The sequence below is a fragment of the Mobula birostris genome, chromosome 17 (assembly GCF_030028105.1).
Source record: "Mobula birostris isolate sMobBir1 chromosome 17, sMobBir1.hap1, whole genome shotgun sequence".
Lineage (NCBI taxonomy): Eukaryota > Metazoa > Chordata > Chondrichthyes > Myliobatiformes > Myliobatidae > Mobula > Mobula birostris.
The window spans coordinates 18,863,873-18,878,451 of NC_092386.1; the positions used below are offsets into that span (position 1 = coordinate 18,863,873).

A 14,579-nucleotide genomic window follows, 5' to 3' on the forward strand; every position below is an offset into this window, starting at 1 on the left:
AGGGGAGATTAGGAATGTTAATGTTCGCTTCTACCAGTTTATACTTTACCCACCCTGATGCCAAGTTAAATTATACGACACGGCATGGAGATTAATGAGCCTAGCTTGCAACTATGCTGCTTTGCCACCATTAACTTTGTTGGTTACAAAATCATTTGGGCCGTGAATGAGAAGCACAGATCTCAGCATCTAATCGGCTAGACTTGCTCCAGTTTGAGAATCAAGAACTGGGAGCACTAATCTGCCAAGTTTATCCTTATGTAGCTTAAGTGTGATATTCTTTTGGAGAAGGCATAAAGGATCAGACAAACCCGGCCTATACTTCTTTTGGAGTTTGAGGCGATATGAATTGCTGTCAAAGTACAGTGGAGAGCATTCTGACTGGTGACATTACAGCCTGGTACAGAGCCTCCAATGCACAGGATCATACGAGGCTGCAGCACTGTAGACTCAGCCAGCTTCATCGTGGGCACAGTCCTCCCCCACCTTCAGGAGGCGTTGTCTCAGGAAGGCCACATTCATGACTAAGGTCCTTCATCATCTGAGACACGCTCTCTTACTATTATTACTATCAGGGAGGAGGTACAGGAGGAGCCCAAACACCCACACTCAATGATTCAGCAACAGCTTCCTCCTTTCTGGCATCAGATTTCTGCATGGTCCATGAACCCATGAACATGACCTCATTACTGTGTTCCTTGTGCTACTTAGCTACTTCTGTCATTGATAGTAACTGTATATCTTTGCATTGTACTGCTGAAGCAAAACAATAAATTTCAGGACATGTAAGTCAGTGATAATAAATCCGATTTTGGTTCTGGCTCCTGAAATTATATCCAGCAAGACCCTCAGTAAGTGAAGATTTTGGAATCTTTATCTTCCTCACCGTGGACGCGGCCACGTGCCTAATGTACTGGATTAAAGTATATCATCAGCTTTTCCACAAGATCCATGTGGGAACTGAAGCAGAGCATTCACCCCCTCGAGAGAGTGGTATGGAAGTTGTCCTGTCCAAGACCGAAAGAAGCAGCAGAAGATCGTGAGCACAGCGCAGCACATCACACAAACCAATCTTCCGTCCGAGGACTCACTTTACACCGCACGTTGTCTGAGCAGTGCTGCCAGGATAATCAAGGATGCGACCCACCCAGCCAACACACTTTTCGTCTCTCTTCCCTCCATGAGAAGGCTCAGGAGCTTGAAAACTCGTACGTCCAGATTTGGGAACAACTTCTTTCCAACTGTGATAAGACTGCTGAACGGATCCTGACCCGGATCTGGGCCGTACCCTCCAAATATCCGGACCTGCCTCTCGGTTTTTTCACACTACCTTACTTCCCATTTTTCTATTTTCTACTTATGATTTATAATTTAAATTTTTAATATTTACTAATTTTAACTATTTTTAATATTTAATATTTGTAATCCAGGGAGTGGAAAGTGCAGAATCAAATATCGCTGTGGTGATTGTATGTTCTAGCACCAATTGTTTGGCAACAATAAAGTATAAAGTATTAAGTATTAAGCCTAGTTCACCATTCAACAGGATCACAGATGATTTGATAACTCTCAAGTCTATTTTTATGCCCTTTCCATAACTCTTGATTATCTTTCTGATCGGAAATCTGTCCATCTCAGTCTTAAATACACAAAGGGACTCTGCCTCTAGAGTTCTCTGTAATGAGGACCTACAATAGTCTTAAGGAGAAAATTGATAAATTTTCAACTCATCTCAACATTTACCCTTTCTCCCTTATATCAATCTTATCTGCCTTTAAAAATGAGATCACCCCTTACTCTTTGAAGAATGTGTAGAATACCTGTTTAATCTTTCCTTGCATGATAATGGCACCATATCTGGGATCAGGTTCCTTAAGGGTGTTATAGCTGTGGGGTGGTAATGGGGACAAGCTCCCACTACCTGTTAAATGGTCCCAATGATGTGAGCCTCAAATAGCCTCTGACAACCAAGTCCAGCTCCTGGCCTTCACATGTGGCTGAGCTAATGAGCCTAGCGGAACTGTTTCTACTGACAGGAGAAGGGATAAAGGCGGGTTACTGGTGCCTTAAAACCAGTTCCTTTGGGCAGATGGGCTCTTCAGCTGTGGTTGGCTGCTCATCGAGGAGAAGGAAAGCTCTGATCTCAAACCTCCGCTGCCTTGCAGCTATAATCACTCATAGGGAAGGCTTTGGGAGTAAACCCCCGAGGGAAAAATCTGGATCTGGAATCCCTAAGGCAGTACTACATTGAGTTCAACGCTGACTAGCAACTCCTGCGATGCTGCTGGTGCCAAACTATATCAGTATCTGCTGTTCCTTTAGGTTCAGCAGATGCATGAAGAGGGGGAGCTTGATACATGGGCAACAGCTTGCTCTCCATATTGTGCTGCCTTGGCTTTGTGTATCTAAACAGCTAGGACGCCACATCCATGGTTGACCCTGACCAATGGAGGTCTCTGCTGGGATCAAATTGATAAAACTTCTTTACACTGCACCCTGTGAGATACCATCTTTCTTCAACTAAGAGGACCAATATTCTTGGCAATTCCACTTCTAAATAGAGCCACGTCCTATGCTAACCTTGCCAAGCTGCAGTCGTTCAACCGCATGTTTTAGCTTTTAAATCAAATGACTATTGAGCAATGATTCTGTCTGATTGGTGCTTCTAGAAGCTGTGAAGAAATATATTCCCGTCCAAAGAACACAGCTAATTAAGTCACCTCCGTTTGTTTTAGCCCACCACCTGCTTTTAATGGCAATTTTATCGTTTCTTGCCCTGCGTTTCCCTCTTTTCAACTAAACCATGGTGCCTAATCTGTAAAGAAGGGTCCAAAACTATTAATAGCCCTTTTAAAAGGCAGTCCTAGTGAAGGGTCTCGGCCCGAAATGTTGACTGTTTACTCTGTTCCATAGATGCTGCCTGGCCTGCTGAGTTTCTCCAGCATTTTGTGTGTGTAACTGTATTCTTACCTAGATGCCAAAACGAAAGCAAGTGCATTTTTACCTCAGCTTTCAGAGAATCACAGAACAACTCATATGATGAATGACTAATAGTAATGACCTTACCTATGAACTGGTTGGCATATGAAGCACTCAGACCAAACTGCCTTTCCAGGTACTTGCCCAGGAAAGCAGCAAAGCCACTGATAGCAGCTACCTCCATGCAGGCAGAGAGCACAACGCAGGTGAAGACTGGATTCATCAGCAGCTGCTTGGTTACTTGTGGAATTGCTGGGGAAAAAGATCAATAAAACAGAATAAGAAAAAAGCAACATCTATTTTTAAGGAAGAAAAAGCTTGGTTTTGTTAAATCATAAACACTAGAGTTGTGCATGTGGCCAAGTGGTTAAGGCATTGGACTAGCGATCTGAAGGTCGTGAGTTCGAGCCCCAGCCGAGGCAGCGTGTTGTGTCCATGAGCAAGGCACTTAACCACACAGTGCTCTGTGATGACACTGGTGCCAAGCTGTATCGGCCCTTGCCCTTCCCTTGGACAACATCGGCGTCGTGGAGAGGGGAGACTTGCAGCATGGGCAACTGCCGGTCTTCCATACATCTTTGCCCAGGCTTGCGCCCTGGAGAGTGAAGACTTTCCAGGCGCAGATCCATAGTCTCGCAAGGCTAACGGATGCCTTTATTTTATTTTTTTTAAACACAAGAGATTCTGCAGATGTTGGAAATCCAGAGCAAAACACACAAAATGCAGGAGGAACTCAACAAGTCAGGCAGCATCTACAGTGCTGTGCAAAAGTCTTAGGCACATATATTAAAGAGTCAAAAGGTTCAAAGGTTCACCTATTATCAAAGTCTGTATCCATATACAACTCTGAGATTCATCTTCCCCAGATAGCCACAAAACAAAAAAAGAACATGAAGGTCAATCAGAGAAACATCAATCCCCCCTCACACCCCCCCACAAAAAAACGGCATCCCCGATCACCAACCCCCAAACCTCCCTCCACCGCGCAAAATGCAACAAGAACATCAACCCCTCCCCTCACATAGCAAAACCGAAAATGCACGGTGAAAAAAAAAACAGAATACAAAAACTGTAAGTCTGAAAAAGCCTACAGTCCACATATGCAACAGACTAATCCATAAATACAGAACCATACAGTAGGGTGCCTAAAGCTTTTGCAGAGTATTATAGTAATTGTTTGTATTGCACTCTACTGCTGCTGCAAAAAGAAACAAATTTCGTGACATATATTAGTGATGATCAACCTGATTATGATATGGTTCTCTATAGTGTACTGAGAGTAGTAAAAGGGCAGGAAGAGGGCAATCATGACTGGAAAAAGGGGACAGGAGGACAGAAGAAGTAGGAAGCATCAGAGAGACTTTTTGTAATGATCAATAAACCAATTGTTTGGAATCAAATGACGCTGCCTGGTGTCTTAGGGCTGGGTGTGTCTGCGCCCACACAACCCACCGTCCCTGGCGTTCCATAAATTTCACGACCCTCACTATATATATGTACGCATGTGTGTGTGTCTACGTCATTTGCACAGTACTGCATGGAAAGGAATAAGCGGTCGACGATTTGGGCCGAGACACTTCAACAGGATCATTCTTGAGTCCTACTGAAGGGACTCAACCTGAAACATCAGCTCTCTAAAGATGCTGCCTAACCTGCTGAGTCTTCCAGCATTTTGTGTGTGTGTGTAAATGAGATTATTGGAAATATTGTGAACAGCAGATGGCACCACAACACAAGGAACTTTCACAGGGTCACCAAGAACTTTTTTTTCCCAACCAAAGAATTTGTTTCCCTTCTGATCATAAGTTTCTCCTTTGGCAGAGTGAAAGATATTTTACTGAGGACCGATGATTTCTGGATTGCTGTAATCCATACTCTAACAAGAAGAGAGGTGCTTCGGAAAATATCACTTCAACTTCATAGTGTCACTGAGTCATGGAACTATAGAACACTACAGTGCAGAAAAAGGACATTCAGCCCATCTAGCCCATGCCAAACTGATATTCTACCTGGTCTTATTGCCCTCCATACCCCTCCCATCTGTGTACAGTACTTACCCCAACTTCTCTAAAATGTTGCGGTTGAACCCATATCCATCACTTCCACTGGCAGCTCATTCCACAGTCTCACCACCCTCTGAATGAAAGTGTTTCACCTCAAATATTTCACCCTCAGTGGAAAAAGCCAGCTAGCATTTACCTTACCTCTGCTCCCTATAATTTTGCCTACATCTATCAAATATCTCATCATTCACCTACACTCCAGGGAAAAATGCCCTAACCTATTCAAACTGTTCCTATAACTCAGATAGATCCTCAAGTCCCGATAACATACTTCTAAGTTTTCTCCTGTGCTCATTCAATCTAATTGTTATCTTTCGTGCAGTTAGATGACCAGAACTGCACATAATACTCCAATTAAGCCCTCACCAACATCTCATGTACCTTCAACATAAATATCCCAGCTCCTCTATTCAGTACTCTGATTTATGAAAACAAAATTATCAAAGCATTACAAACATTTACTCATTCACTGTGGTCAAATAAGATTACAGTATGATTGATATTGTGGAATAGTAACATTCTTGGAATTCCAAAATGATGATTTGTCTGCAATGATAACAAGTTTTGCGAGTGAGGCTCCCTGTGGTTAAAGTTCATCTCTGCTGCTTAGAAATTAATTTCTAATACATGGAGCATATTAGAACGGAGGGCTATGTGGTAGGGAAATTCGAGAGTAGGTTATATGGTCGGCACAACGTGGTGGGACAAAGGGCCTTTAAAGTGCTGTAGATCTCTATGTTCTATGTTCCATGTTACAAGTAATAAAATGGCTAGGACATGTTTGTACTGGAAACTCTTGTTACATCTGAGTAACAAATGGAGCTCCAGGCGATACACTGCACTCAACATTTCTAGTTGAGAGTTCTACCCTGATGATGTTGTTGAGGAAATGTTGAAGATTGCCATAGGAAACAGCCGGATCATTTGCACCATGAGAAGAGAAATGACAGATTGAGGAAAGCGCACTTTGGGAGATCAAATGTGAAGAGAAAGTATATTGTTAATAGCAGGCTCTTAACAGCATTGGTGTACAGAGGGATCTAGGGGTCCACGTCCATGAAAGAGGCTGCACAAGTTGATAGGTTGGTTAAGAATAAAAGGTGTATGGGATACCTGCCTTCCCAAGGCTCTGAGTTATGCTGCAGCTTTAAAAATAAGAGTGCTGCATTCAATTCTGTCCATCCATTATAGAAAGGATGTCGGGGTTTTGAAGAGGGTGCAGAGGTGGTTTACCAGGACATTGCTTGAATTATGAGGGGTGATTGATAAGTTTGTGGCCTAAGGTACAAGGAGTCAGTCCTAGCACGTTTATTTTTCCTACGTTTACAGGGGTCGTGGAGCATATGGACCCCTTCTTTGTAGAAGTCAGCGTCTTGGACCTCCAGAAAGTGGTACACAGCAGGGATGATTGATAAGTTCGTGGCCTACAGTAGAAGGAGATGAGCAAAAACTTCAAACTTTCTGCATTTTCACTCAAAGAGTTGAACTGCACGTGCATGTAACGAGAGCTGTATAACTCATCTCCCTCTACCTTAGGCCACAAACCTATCAATCATCCCTGCTGTGGACCATCTGGAGGTCCAAGATGCTCTCGTTACATGCACGTGCAGTTCAACTCTTTGAGTGATAATGCAGAAAGTTTGAATAACTCATCTCCTTCTACCTCAGGCCACGAATTTATCAATCACCCCTGATGTGGACCACTTCTACAAAAAAGGAATCTGCATGCTGTACGACTGTTGGACTAAGTGTGTACATATAGGAGGGGCCTATGTTGAAAAATAAATGTGCCAGGTTTTCTAAAATTGACTCCTTGTACCTTAGGCCACGAACTTATCAATCACCCCTCATATCTGTGCTATAAAGAGAGGTTTGACAAACTAGGGCTGTTTTCTTTGGAATGGCGAAGGGTGCGGGGGGAGCTGATGGATGTTCATAAACTGATGAGAGGCACAGTTAGCGTAGACAGCCAGTGTCCTTCCCCCAGGGTCAAAATCTCTAATAGTAGAGAGCACACACTTAAGGTGAGAGGGGAAAAGTTTAAGAGCGATGTGCGGGGAAAGTTTCTGTTTACACGAAGTGCGGTGGGTGCCTGGGATGAACTGCCAATGGTGGTGGTGGAGGCAGAGGTGATAGGGCTGTATGAGGCACATGAATATAAAAATGGAGGGATATGGTTCATGTGGAGGCAGAATGGTTTAGTTTAATTTGGCATCACTAGTTTAATTAGTTTAGCACAACATCGTGTGCCAAAGGGCCTGTTCCTACTCTGTACTGTTCCTTATTCTGTGTTCTCATTCTCTGTTACAGGAGCACAAAGTTCAATTTATTTTCAAAGTGCATATATGTCACCATTTACAACCCTGAGGTTTATTTTCTTGTGGGCAAACTCAATAAATCCATAGAATAATAACCATAACAGAATCAATGAAAGACTGCGCCAACTTGAGTGTTTAATCTGTGTGCAAAAGACAATTTGTGCAAATACAAAAAGAAAGAAATAATAAAATAAGCAATAAATATTGAGAACATGAGATAAAGGGTCTTTGGAAGTGACTCCACTGGTCGTGGGAACATTTCAATGATAGGACAAGTGAAGTTGAGTTAAGTAAGACAAGTCTAGCAGCACAATATCCAGCATAACTTCGAGCAAAATACTAATCCTTTACCATGGAATCATACTGTTGCTTCACACATTAGCAATAAAATTCAGGGTGCTTCATGGGAGTATCAGTGAACACATTTGATATCAAACAATGAAACAAAACACCAGGGCATGTGAGCAAAGAGTTATGTTTTAAGAAGTGCCTTATTGAAAGGGACAGAGGTAAAGAAACAGAGTCACACAGTCATACAGGAATGAAACAGGCGTTTGTCCCATCATTACGTTTCTGACCATTAAACTTATTGAAACTCATCCCAGGTACCAGAACCTGAACACAGAGGACACAAGAAACTGCAGATGCAGAAATCTGGAGCAAAAATCAAGCAGCATCTGAGGGGACGGGGGAAAGAATTGCCAATATTTTGCATCAAGAACCTTCACCCCCTTCAGTCTGGCTCTTTGTACCCTTTTTCCTTGTCTGTTTCGCTCTATCACCTTATCAGCCCCTGCTGCATCCCCTCCCCCTCTAAACTAGCTATTTGCTCCCTTCAGTCTCAGTCCTAATGCATGGCTACCCCCTGAAACATCCACAATTCTTTTTTTCCTCCATAGATGTTGCTTGACCAGTTGAATTCGTCCAGCCACTTTGTTTTCTGCTCTCTAGTCTGTGATGCCCTTTCAACTCACGCACTCATCCAGATCCTCAGGGAGAAATTCCAAAGCTGAACGTCTTGGCAACTGAATACAAGGTAGATTCAAGGCAAAGCAAGAGCCCAAAATGAAGGGAGTGCAGATATCTTGGAGAAGCATAGGGACGGTGGAGAATCCAGATCAGGGAAAGGCGAAGGACAGAACATATTGATATGAACAAAGCACAAATGGTACGCGCTTTCAGGCTTTTGGGTCCCCTTCTCAACGGATGAGGAAGGAAGAGCGAATGTCCGGGTTGGGAGGGGACTTTGATTATGCTAGCTGCTTTACCAAGGCAGTGAGGCAGAAGGGGGGACTTTTTTTTGTGTGACGTGCTGAGCTGTGGCCCCAACACTCTGTAGTTGCTTGCAGTCACATGCAGTTGCCATACCAAGTTGACATGTGGAGCAGGAACAGAATCTGGGTGGTCGGTACCCTGGATAGTCTGGGAAACAGAAGGCGGGTCTCATGCAAAAGGTGAGCCTCCTCAGAGCACAAAAGGTGAGAGGGGGATTGGAGAGAGGGAAAGCATCTCAGTAACTTTAGAGCAAGATCGACCTGATCTCTGGTGACGGGGATGAAAGCAGCAATGGTAGCCAACCAGCTGAGTTACAAATGTGCCCCTGATCTTAGAATACTTGTTAGAGCTGAAGGTTAAAATGACTGTTTGTAACTTGGGGCACAGATAGGGCAAATGCAACCAGGCTTCTTCCCACTGAGGTTGGACAAGACTGGAACTAAAGGTCATGGGTTAAGGGCAATGGGTGAAATGCTTAAAGGGGACTTTAGAAAAAACTTTTTTATTCAGAGCGTGGTGAGAATGTGGAACAAGCAGCCAACAAAATTGGTGGATGCAGGATCAGTTTCAACCTTTAAGAGAGTTTTGGATAGTTACATGGAAGGGAGGGGTATGGTCATAATGCAGATCGATGGGACTAGGCAGCAAAATCATTTGGCATGGACTAGATGGGCCAAAGGGCCTGATCTGCACTGTATTGCCCTATGATTCTAAATAAAGTTGGAAGTTACATTTACATTCCAGGACTTTGCAGGAATGTTAGCAGTTTGGCATTCGAAGCTGAGGCCCAATTACAGTCAGACAGTCATAGAGCACCACAGCAGTGATACAAGCCCTTCAGCCCCACCAGTTCATGCTGACCACCATGCTACTAGCTGGTCCAAATTTCCTGTGTTCACATCTTATCTCTTTAAACTCCAGCAGTTCATGTACAGTACTGTGTCAAAGCCTTATACACATCTATACATCCTGTGTGCCTACAACTTTAGCACAGTACTGTATTAGTCAATGTGCAGCAGAGAGTGAGCTTGTAAATCTGGTGGGAGCAAAGGAAGTTGGGAGTAGTGAGGGTGGAGTGTCGTGAGAGGGGTGTGGGACAGGCAGCAGCGAAGTGCCAGGTGTATGGGTGGCGTGGGTGCAGACACGCCCAGCCCTGAGACACCAGGCAAGGTCATTTGATTCCAAACAATTGTTTTATTGATCATTACAGAATTTCTCTGTGGTGCCTCCTGATCCCTCCCCTCTCCCTTCCCCTTTTCCCAACCATGATTTCCCTCTCCCTGCCCTCTTCTCACCCTTAGTCCACAATCGAGACCCATATCAGAATCAGGTTTATCATCACTCTCATATGTCATGAAAATTTTTTTTTGCAGCAGCAGTCCAGTGCAATACATAAAATGACTACAGTACTGTGCAAAAGTCTTAGGCACCCTAGATATACATATGTGCCCAAGACTTTTGTACAATACTGTATCTATCAAAGTGATTGTTAAATAATACTGCTGTACCTGCCTCAACCATTTCATCTGGTAGCTGGTTCCATATACTCACCACCCACTGTATGAATATTTTATTTAGTAAGATCCAGATCTGGTTAAGAGCAGCTAAACCAGTTGCCCTACATTTAAGGCGTAATGGTGACACCAACATACTTGACAGGAAAATACCACCTTATTTCTCCTATTTAATATCCATGCAACAAATTGTTGTGCAGCCAATCATAAAAAGATTTAAGACATAGAAGTAAATTAACTACATAACACCTCATAGGCCTGATTTTATTCTCACAAGTCAATGAATATGTTGTAAAAAACAGATCACTCCTTACTCTGAACATAGTTTTCTTCCTTCAATTGTTCTTTCTTTCCTCTCCTTTCTATAAGCGTATACCTCAGATAAATATTATGTGGAGATTTGTGACAAATATGATTACATGATATATATGTACAGTATCTGAAATACATCTTATGGAAATGTTTGTTTGATGATGAAATTCAACAAAAAATAAATTACAAAAGAAGTAAATTCATCATTACAACACATATCAAAGTTGCTGGTGAACGCAGCAGGCCAGGCAGCATCTCTAGGAAGAGGTACAGCCGACGTTTCAGGCCGAGACCCTTCGTCAGGACTTCGTAAGGGTCTCGGCCTGAAACGTCGACTGTACCTCCTCCTAGAGATGCTGCCTGGCCTGCTGCGTTCACCAGCAACTTTGATGTGTGTTGCTTGAATTTCCAGCATCTGCAGAATTCCTGTTGTTTAAATTCATCATTATATTCCTGGACGATAGGAACTTTAGAGCGTTCACACAGTGAAATGCTGTTGGTTTTCATTTAACCTCCGATAATAATCTATTAAACATGTAGTTAACTACTATTTTCTTTTAAAAATACTGGGTAAAAGGAAAGTTTACTCAGTGGCAGATGCAGTATCAGAAGGCCTGCCATGATATTCCATGGAGACCGCCGTGATGACACAGCAGCTGCTTTGTTTTCGGGAAAGGCTGTTGCCAGAAGCTAACCCTTTCCAAACTAATTTGCCACTCAATCAATAATGCACTTTAATCATTTCCCATTCTGTGCTCTACACAACCAGTGCAGCCGGGAGACCCATTGTGAAGGTGTAAACTGGTCAGAGCATTTTAAACATAAAACACCTCCCTGGGGATAAGGTTAAGTGAAAACATTTTCCCCTTTTCCCGCCCTAGCTTTACTCTCAATCTTATCACCATTAACAAATTCAGAAATCCCTTTAGCGGCTATTCCACTTGTTTACTCTACAAAGTATTACTGAAAAATGTTTACTGATTATTCAAAACTGAAAGGACAAAGCTGGTCTCCAAAATGTTTCCTTTAAAGGGATGCGCACTTTTTTTTTGGAATTCTGCTGAATATCTTCAATTCTAATTTAGTAAATTTAAATCTATTTAATAGGAGAATGCATATCAGAATCAGGTATATGTTGTGAAATTTGTTGTCTTTGTAGCAGCAGTACAATGCAGTACATAATACTGTAATAGAGGGAAAATGTGAATACGTAGTTAAATTAAATAAATAGTGCAAAAATAGAAATAAAAAAGTAGTAAGGGAGTGTTTACGGGTTGAAAGTCCACTCAGAATTCGGATGGCAGAAGGGAAGAAGCTGTTCCTGAATTGCTGAGGGTGTGCCTTCAGGCTTCTGTACCTCCTCCCTGATAGTAACAATGTGAACAAGGCATGATCTTGATGATGCATATTGTAAATGTCAAACTTATTTGAAGCTCATAATAAAAATTCCACTAAAAAAAGTTCAGACATGAATACTAATATAATACTAACACTGAGGCAGCATATCAACATAACGATTAGTGTAATGTTATTACAGTGCCAGTGATCAGTAACTGGGGTCAAATTCCCACCTGAGTGTAAAGAGCTTGTTGTTCTCCCCATAACCACGCGCGTTTCCTTTGGATTCTCCAGTTTCCTCCCACATTCCAAAGAAGCACGGGTTCATGTCAATAAATTATGGGCATGTTATATTGGTGCCAGTCACATGGCAATACTTGTGTGCTGCCCCCGCACATCCTCAGACAGCATTGACTATTCATGCATATAACACGTTTCACTGTATTGTATGTTTTGATATTTCAATGTACATTTGACAAATAAAACTAATCTTTACAATACATTCTCCAGAATAATGTTTTGTTGTATTCTCAGTTGTGCTGACTTTTAAACTTGATCCAAGTTCAACCTAACCCTGGCTTCCCCCCATACTCCTCCATTTCTCTTTCATCCATTATGGTTGAAAGTTGCCTCACGAGTAGATAGGGTAGTTAAGAAAGCTTATGGGGTGTTAGCTTTCATAAGTCAAGGGGTAGAGTTTAAGAGTCGCACGGTAATGATGCAGCTCTATAAAACTCTGGTTAGGCCACACTTGGAGTACTGTGTCCAGTTCTGGTCGCCTCACTATAGGAAGGATGTGGAAGCATTGGAAAGGGTACAGGGGAGATTAACCAGGATGCTGCCTGGTTTAGAGAGTATGGATTATGATCAGAGATTAATGGAGCTAGGGCTTTACTCTTTGGAGAGAAGGAGGATCAGAGGAGACATGATAGAGGCGTACAAGGTATTAAGGGGAATAGATAGAGTGGATAGCCAGCGCCTCTTCCCCAGGGCACTACTGCTCAATCCAAGGGGACATGGCTTTAAGGTAAGTTCATGGGGGATATTAGAGGAAGGTTTTTTACTCAGAGAGTGGTTGGTGTGTGGAATACCCTACCCGAGTCAGTGGTGGAGGCAGATACACTAGTGAAATTTAAGAAACTACTAGACAGGTATATGGAGGAATTTAAGGTGGGGTGGGGTATATGGGAGGCAGGGTTTGAGGGTCAGCACAATAATGTGGGCCAAAGGGCCTGTACTGTGCTGTACTATTCTATGTTCATATGAGCATAAGATATAAGAGCAAACATGTGCCTATCTAAGTATTTCTTAAATATGCCTAATATATCTGCCTCTAGCACCACTCTGGCAGAGCTTTTCAAGCACTTAACACTCTCTGTGTAAAAATAAATTTCATCATTTTAAAATTATGTCCCCTCATTTTAGCCATTTTTGCCCTGGGGAGAAAGTTTCTGGCTGTCCACTCAGTCTATGCCTCTTATCATCTTGGACACCTCTATCAAGTCACCTCTCATTCTGCTTCGCTCCAAAGAGAATAGCCTTAGCTCGCTCAACCTCGCCTCATAAAGCATGCTTTCTAGTCCAGACAACACCCTGGGGAATCTCCTCTGCACTCTCTCTAAAACTTCCACCTTTCTCCTCCAAGTGCAGTCTAACCATTTTATACAGCTGCAACAATACTTCATGGTTCTTGAACTCAAGTCACAGCTTTTGAACTCAAAAGTAAGTAAGTAAAGCAAAAAAAATCCTTTGTAACTGGTCTGTAGTTCCATTCACAGGAAGAGAATAAGACCATTCACCCCTTTGAGCAAATCAATGAAACCCTGGTTTATGGGCACTACAACTTCAAATAAGAACCTTTGCTCCATAATACCTTGATATGCTAACTAAAGGCAAGTGCCAGTTTTGAAAAACTTTAAAAGAATCAGTATACTCAGAATATTGCAGGTGGAGTGAAATATCTTCACTCCCCATCGTGTGAAGAAGCTCCCTGAGTTCACTGCTCTTGTTCTGCTCTTAAGTCTATTCACCTTCTGCAGGTTCCTTTCTCCAGAGGAAACTACCTTTCTGGACATCTTTCATTTTCTACACCTTGAGTGGATCGTACCTTGACTCCTGGGAAGTAAGGTATAGTCATAGTCATAGTCATACTTTATTGATCCCGGGGGAAATTGGTTTTCGTTACAGTTGCACCATAAATAATTAAATAGTAATAAAACCATAAATAGTTAAATAGTAATATGTAAATTATGCCAGGAAATAAGTCCAGGACTAGCCTATTGGCTCAGAGTGTCTGACCCTCCAAGGGAGGAGTTGTAAAGTTTGATGGCCACAGGCAGGAATGACTTCCTATGACGCTCTGTGTTGCATCTCGGTGGAATGAGTCTCTGGCTGAACGTAGTCCTGTGCCCAGCCAGTACATTATGTAGTGGATGGGAGACATTGTCCAAGATGGCATACAACATGGACAGCATCCTCTTTTCAGACACCACCGTCAGAGAGTCCAGTTCCATCCCCACAACATCACTGGCCTTACGAATGAGTTTGTTGATTCTGTTGGTGTCTGCTGCCCTCAGCCTGCTGCCCCAGCACACAACAGCAAACACGATTGCACTGGCCACCACAGACTCTATGACCTAGTCAGGGTGTAGAAAATGACAGATGTCCAGGTAGGTCAATGCAACCCACCCTAATAATTTAATCTATTAAACATGCATCCAGTGATAGTTGTACACTGACTGCAGCAGCAAAGTATTTAAAATTGGAACCATCATCTGATG

The 14,579-nt window shown here is 42.6% G+C and overlaps 1 protein-coding gene across 2 annotated transcripts in view; it reads right to left on the bottom strand.

The window, feature by feature from the left end:
- The window catches only part of LOC140211536 (solute carrier organic anion transporter family member 3A1-like), a 307,116-nt gene that overhangs the window by 51,424 nt on the left and 241,113 nt on the right, over positions 1-14,579 (bottom strand). For both annotated transcript variants that reach the window (XM_072281326.1, XM_072281327.1), the window contains exon 5: positions 3,067-3,231. In XM_072281326.1, coding sequence (XP_072137427.1) covers positions 3,067-3,231 — 165 coding nt within the window. The remainder of the gene's footprint in view (positions 1-3,066; positions 3,232-14,579) is intronic.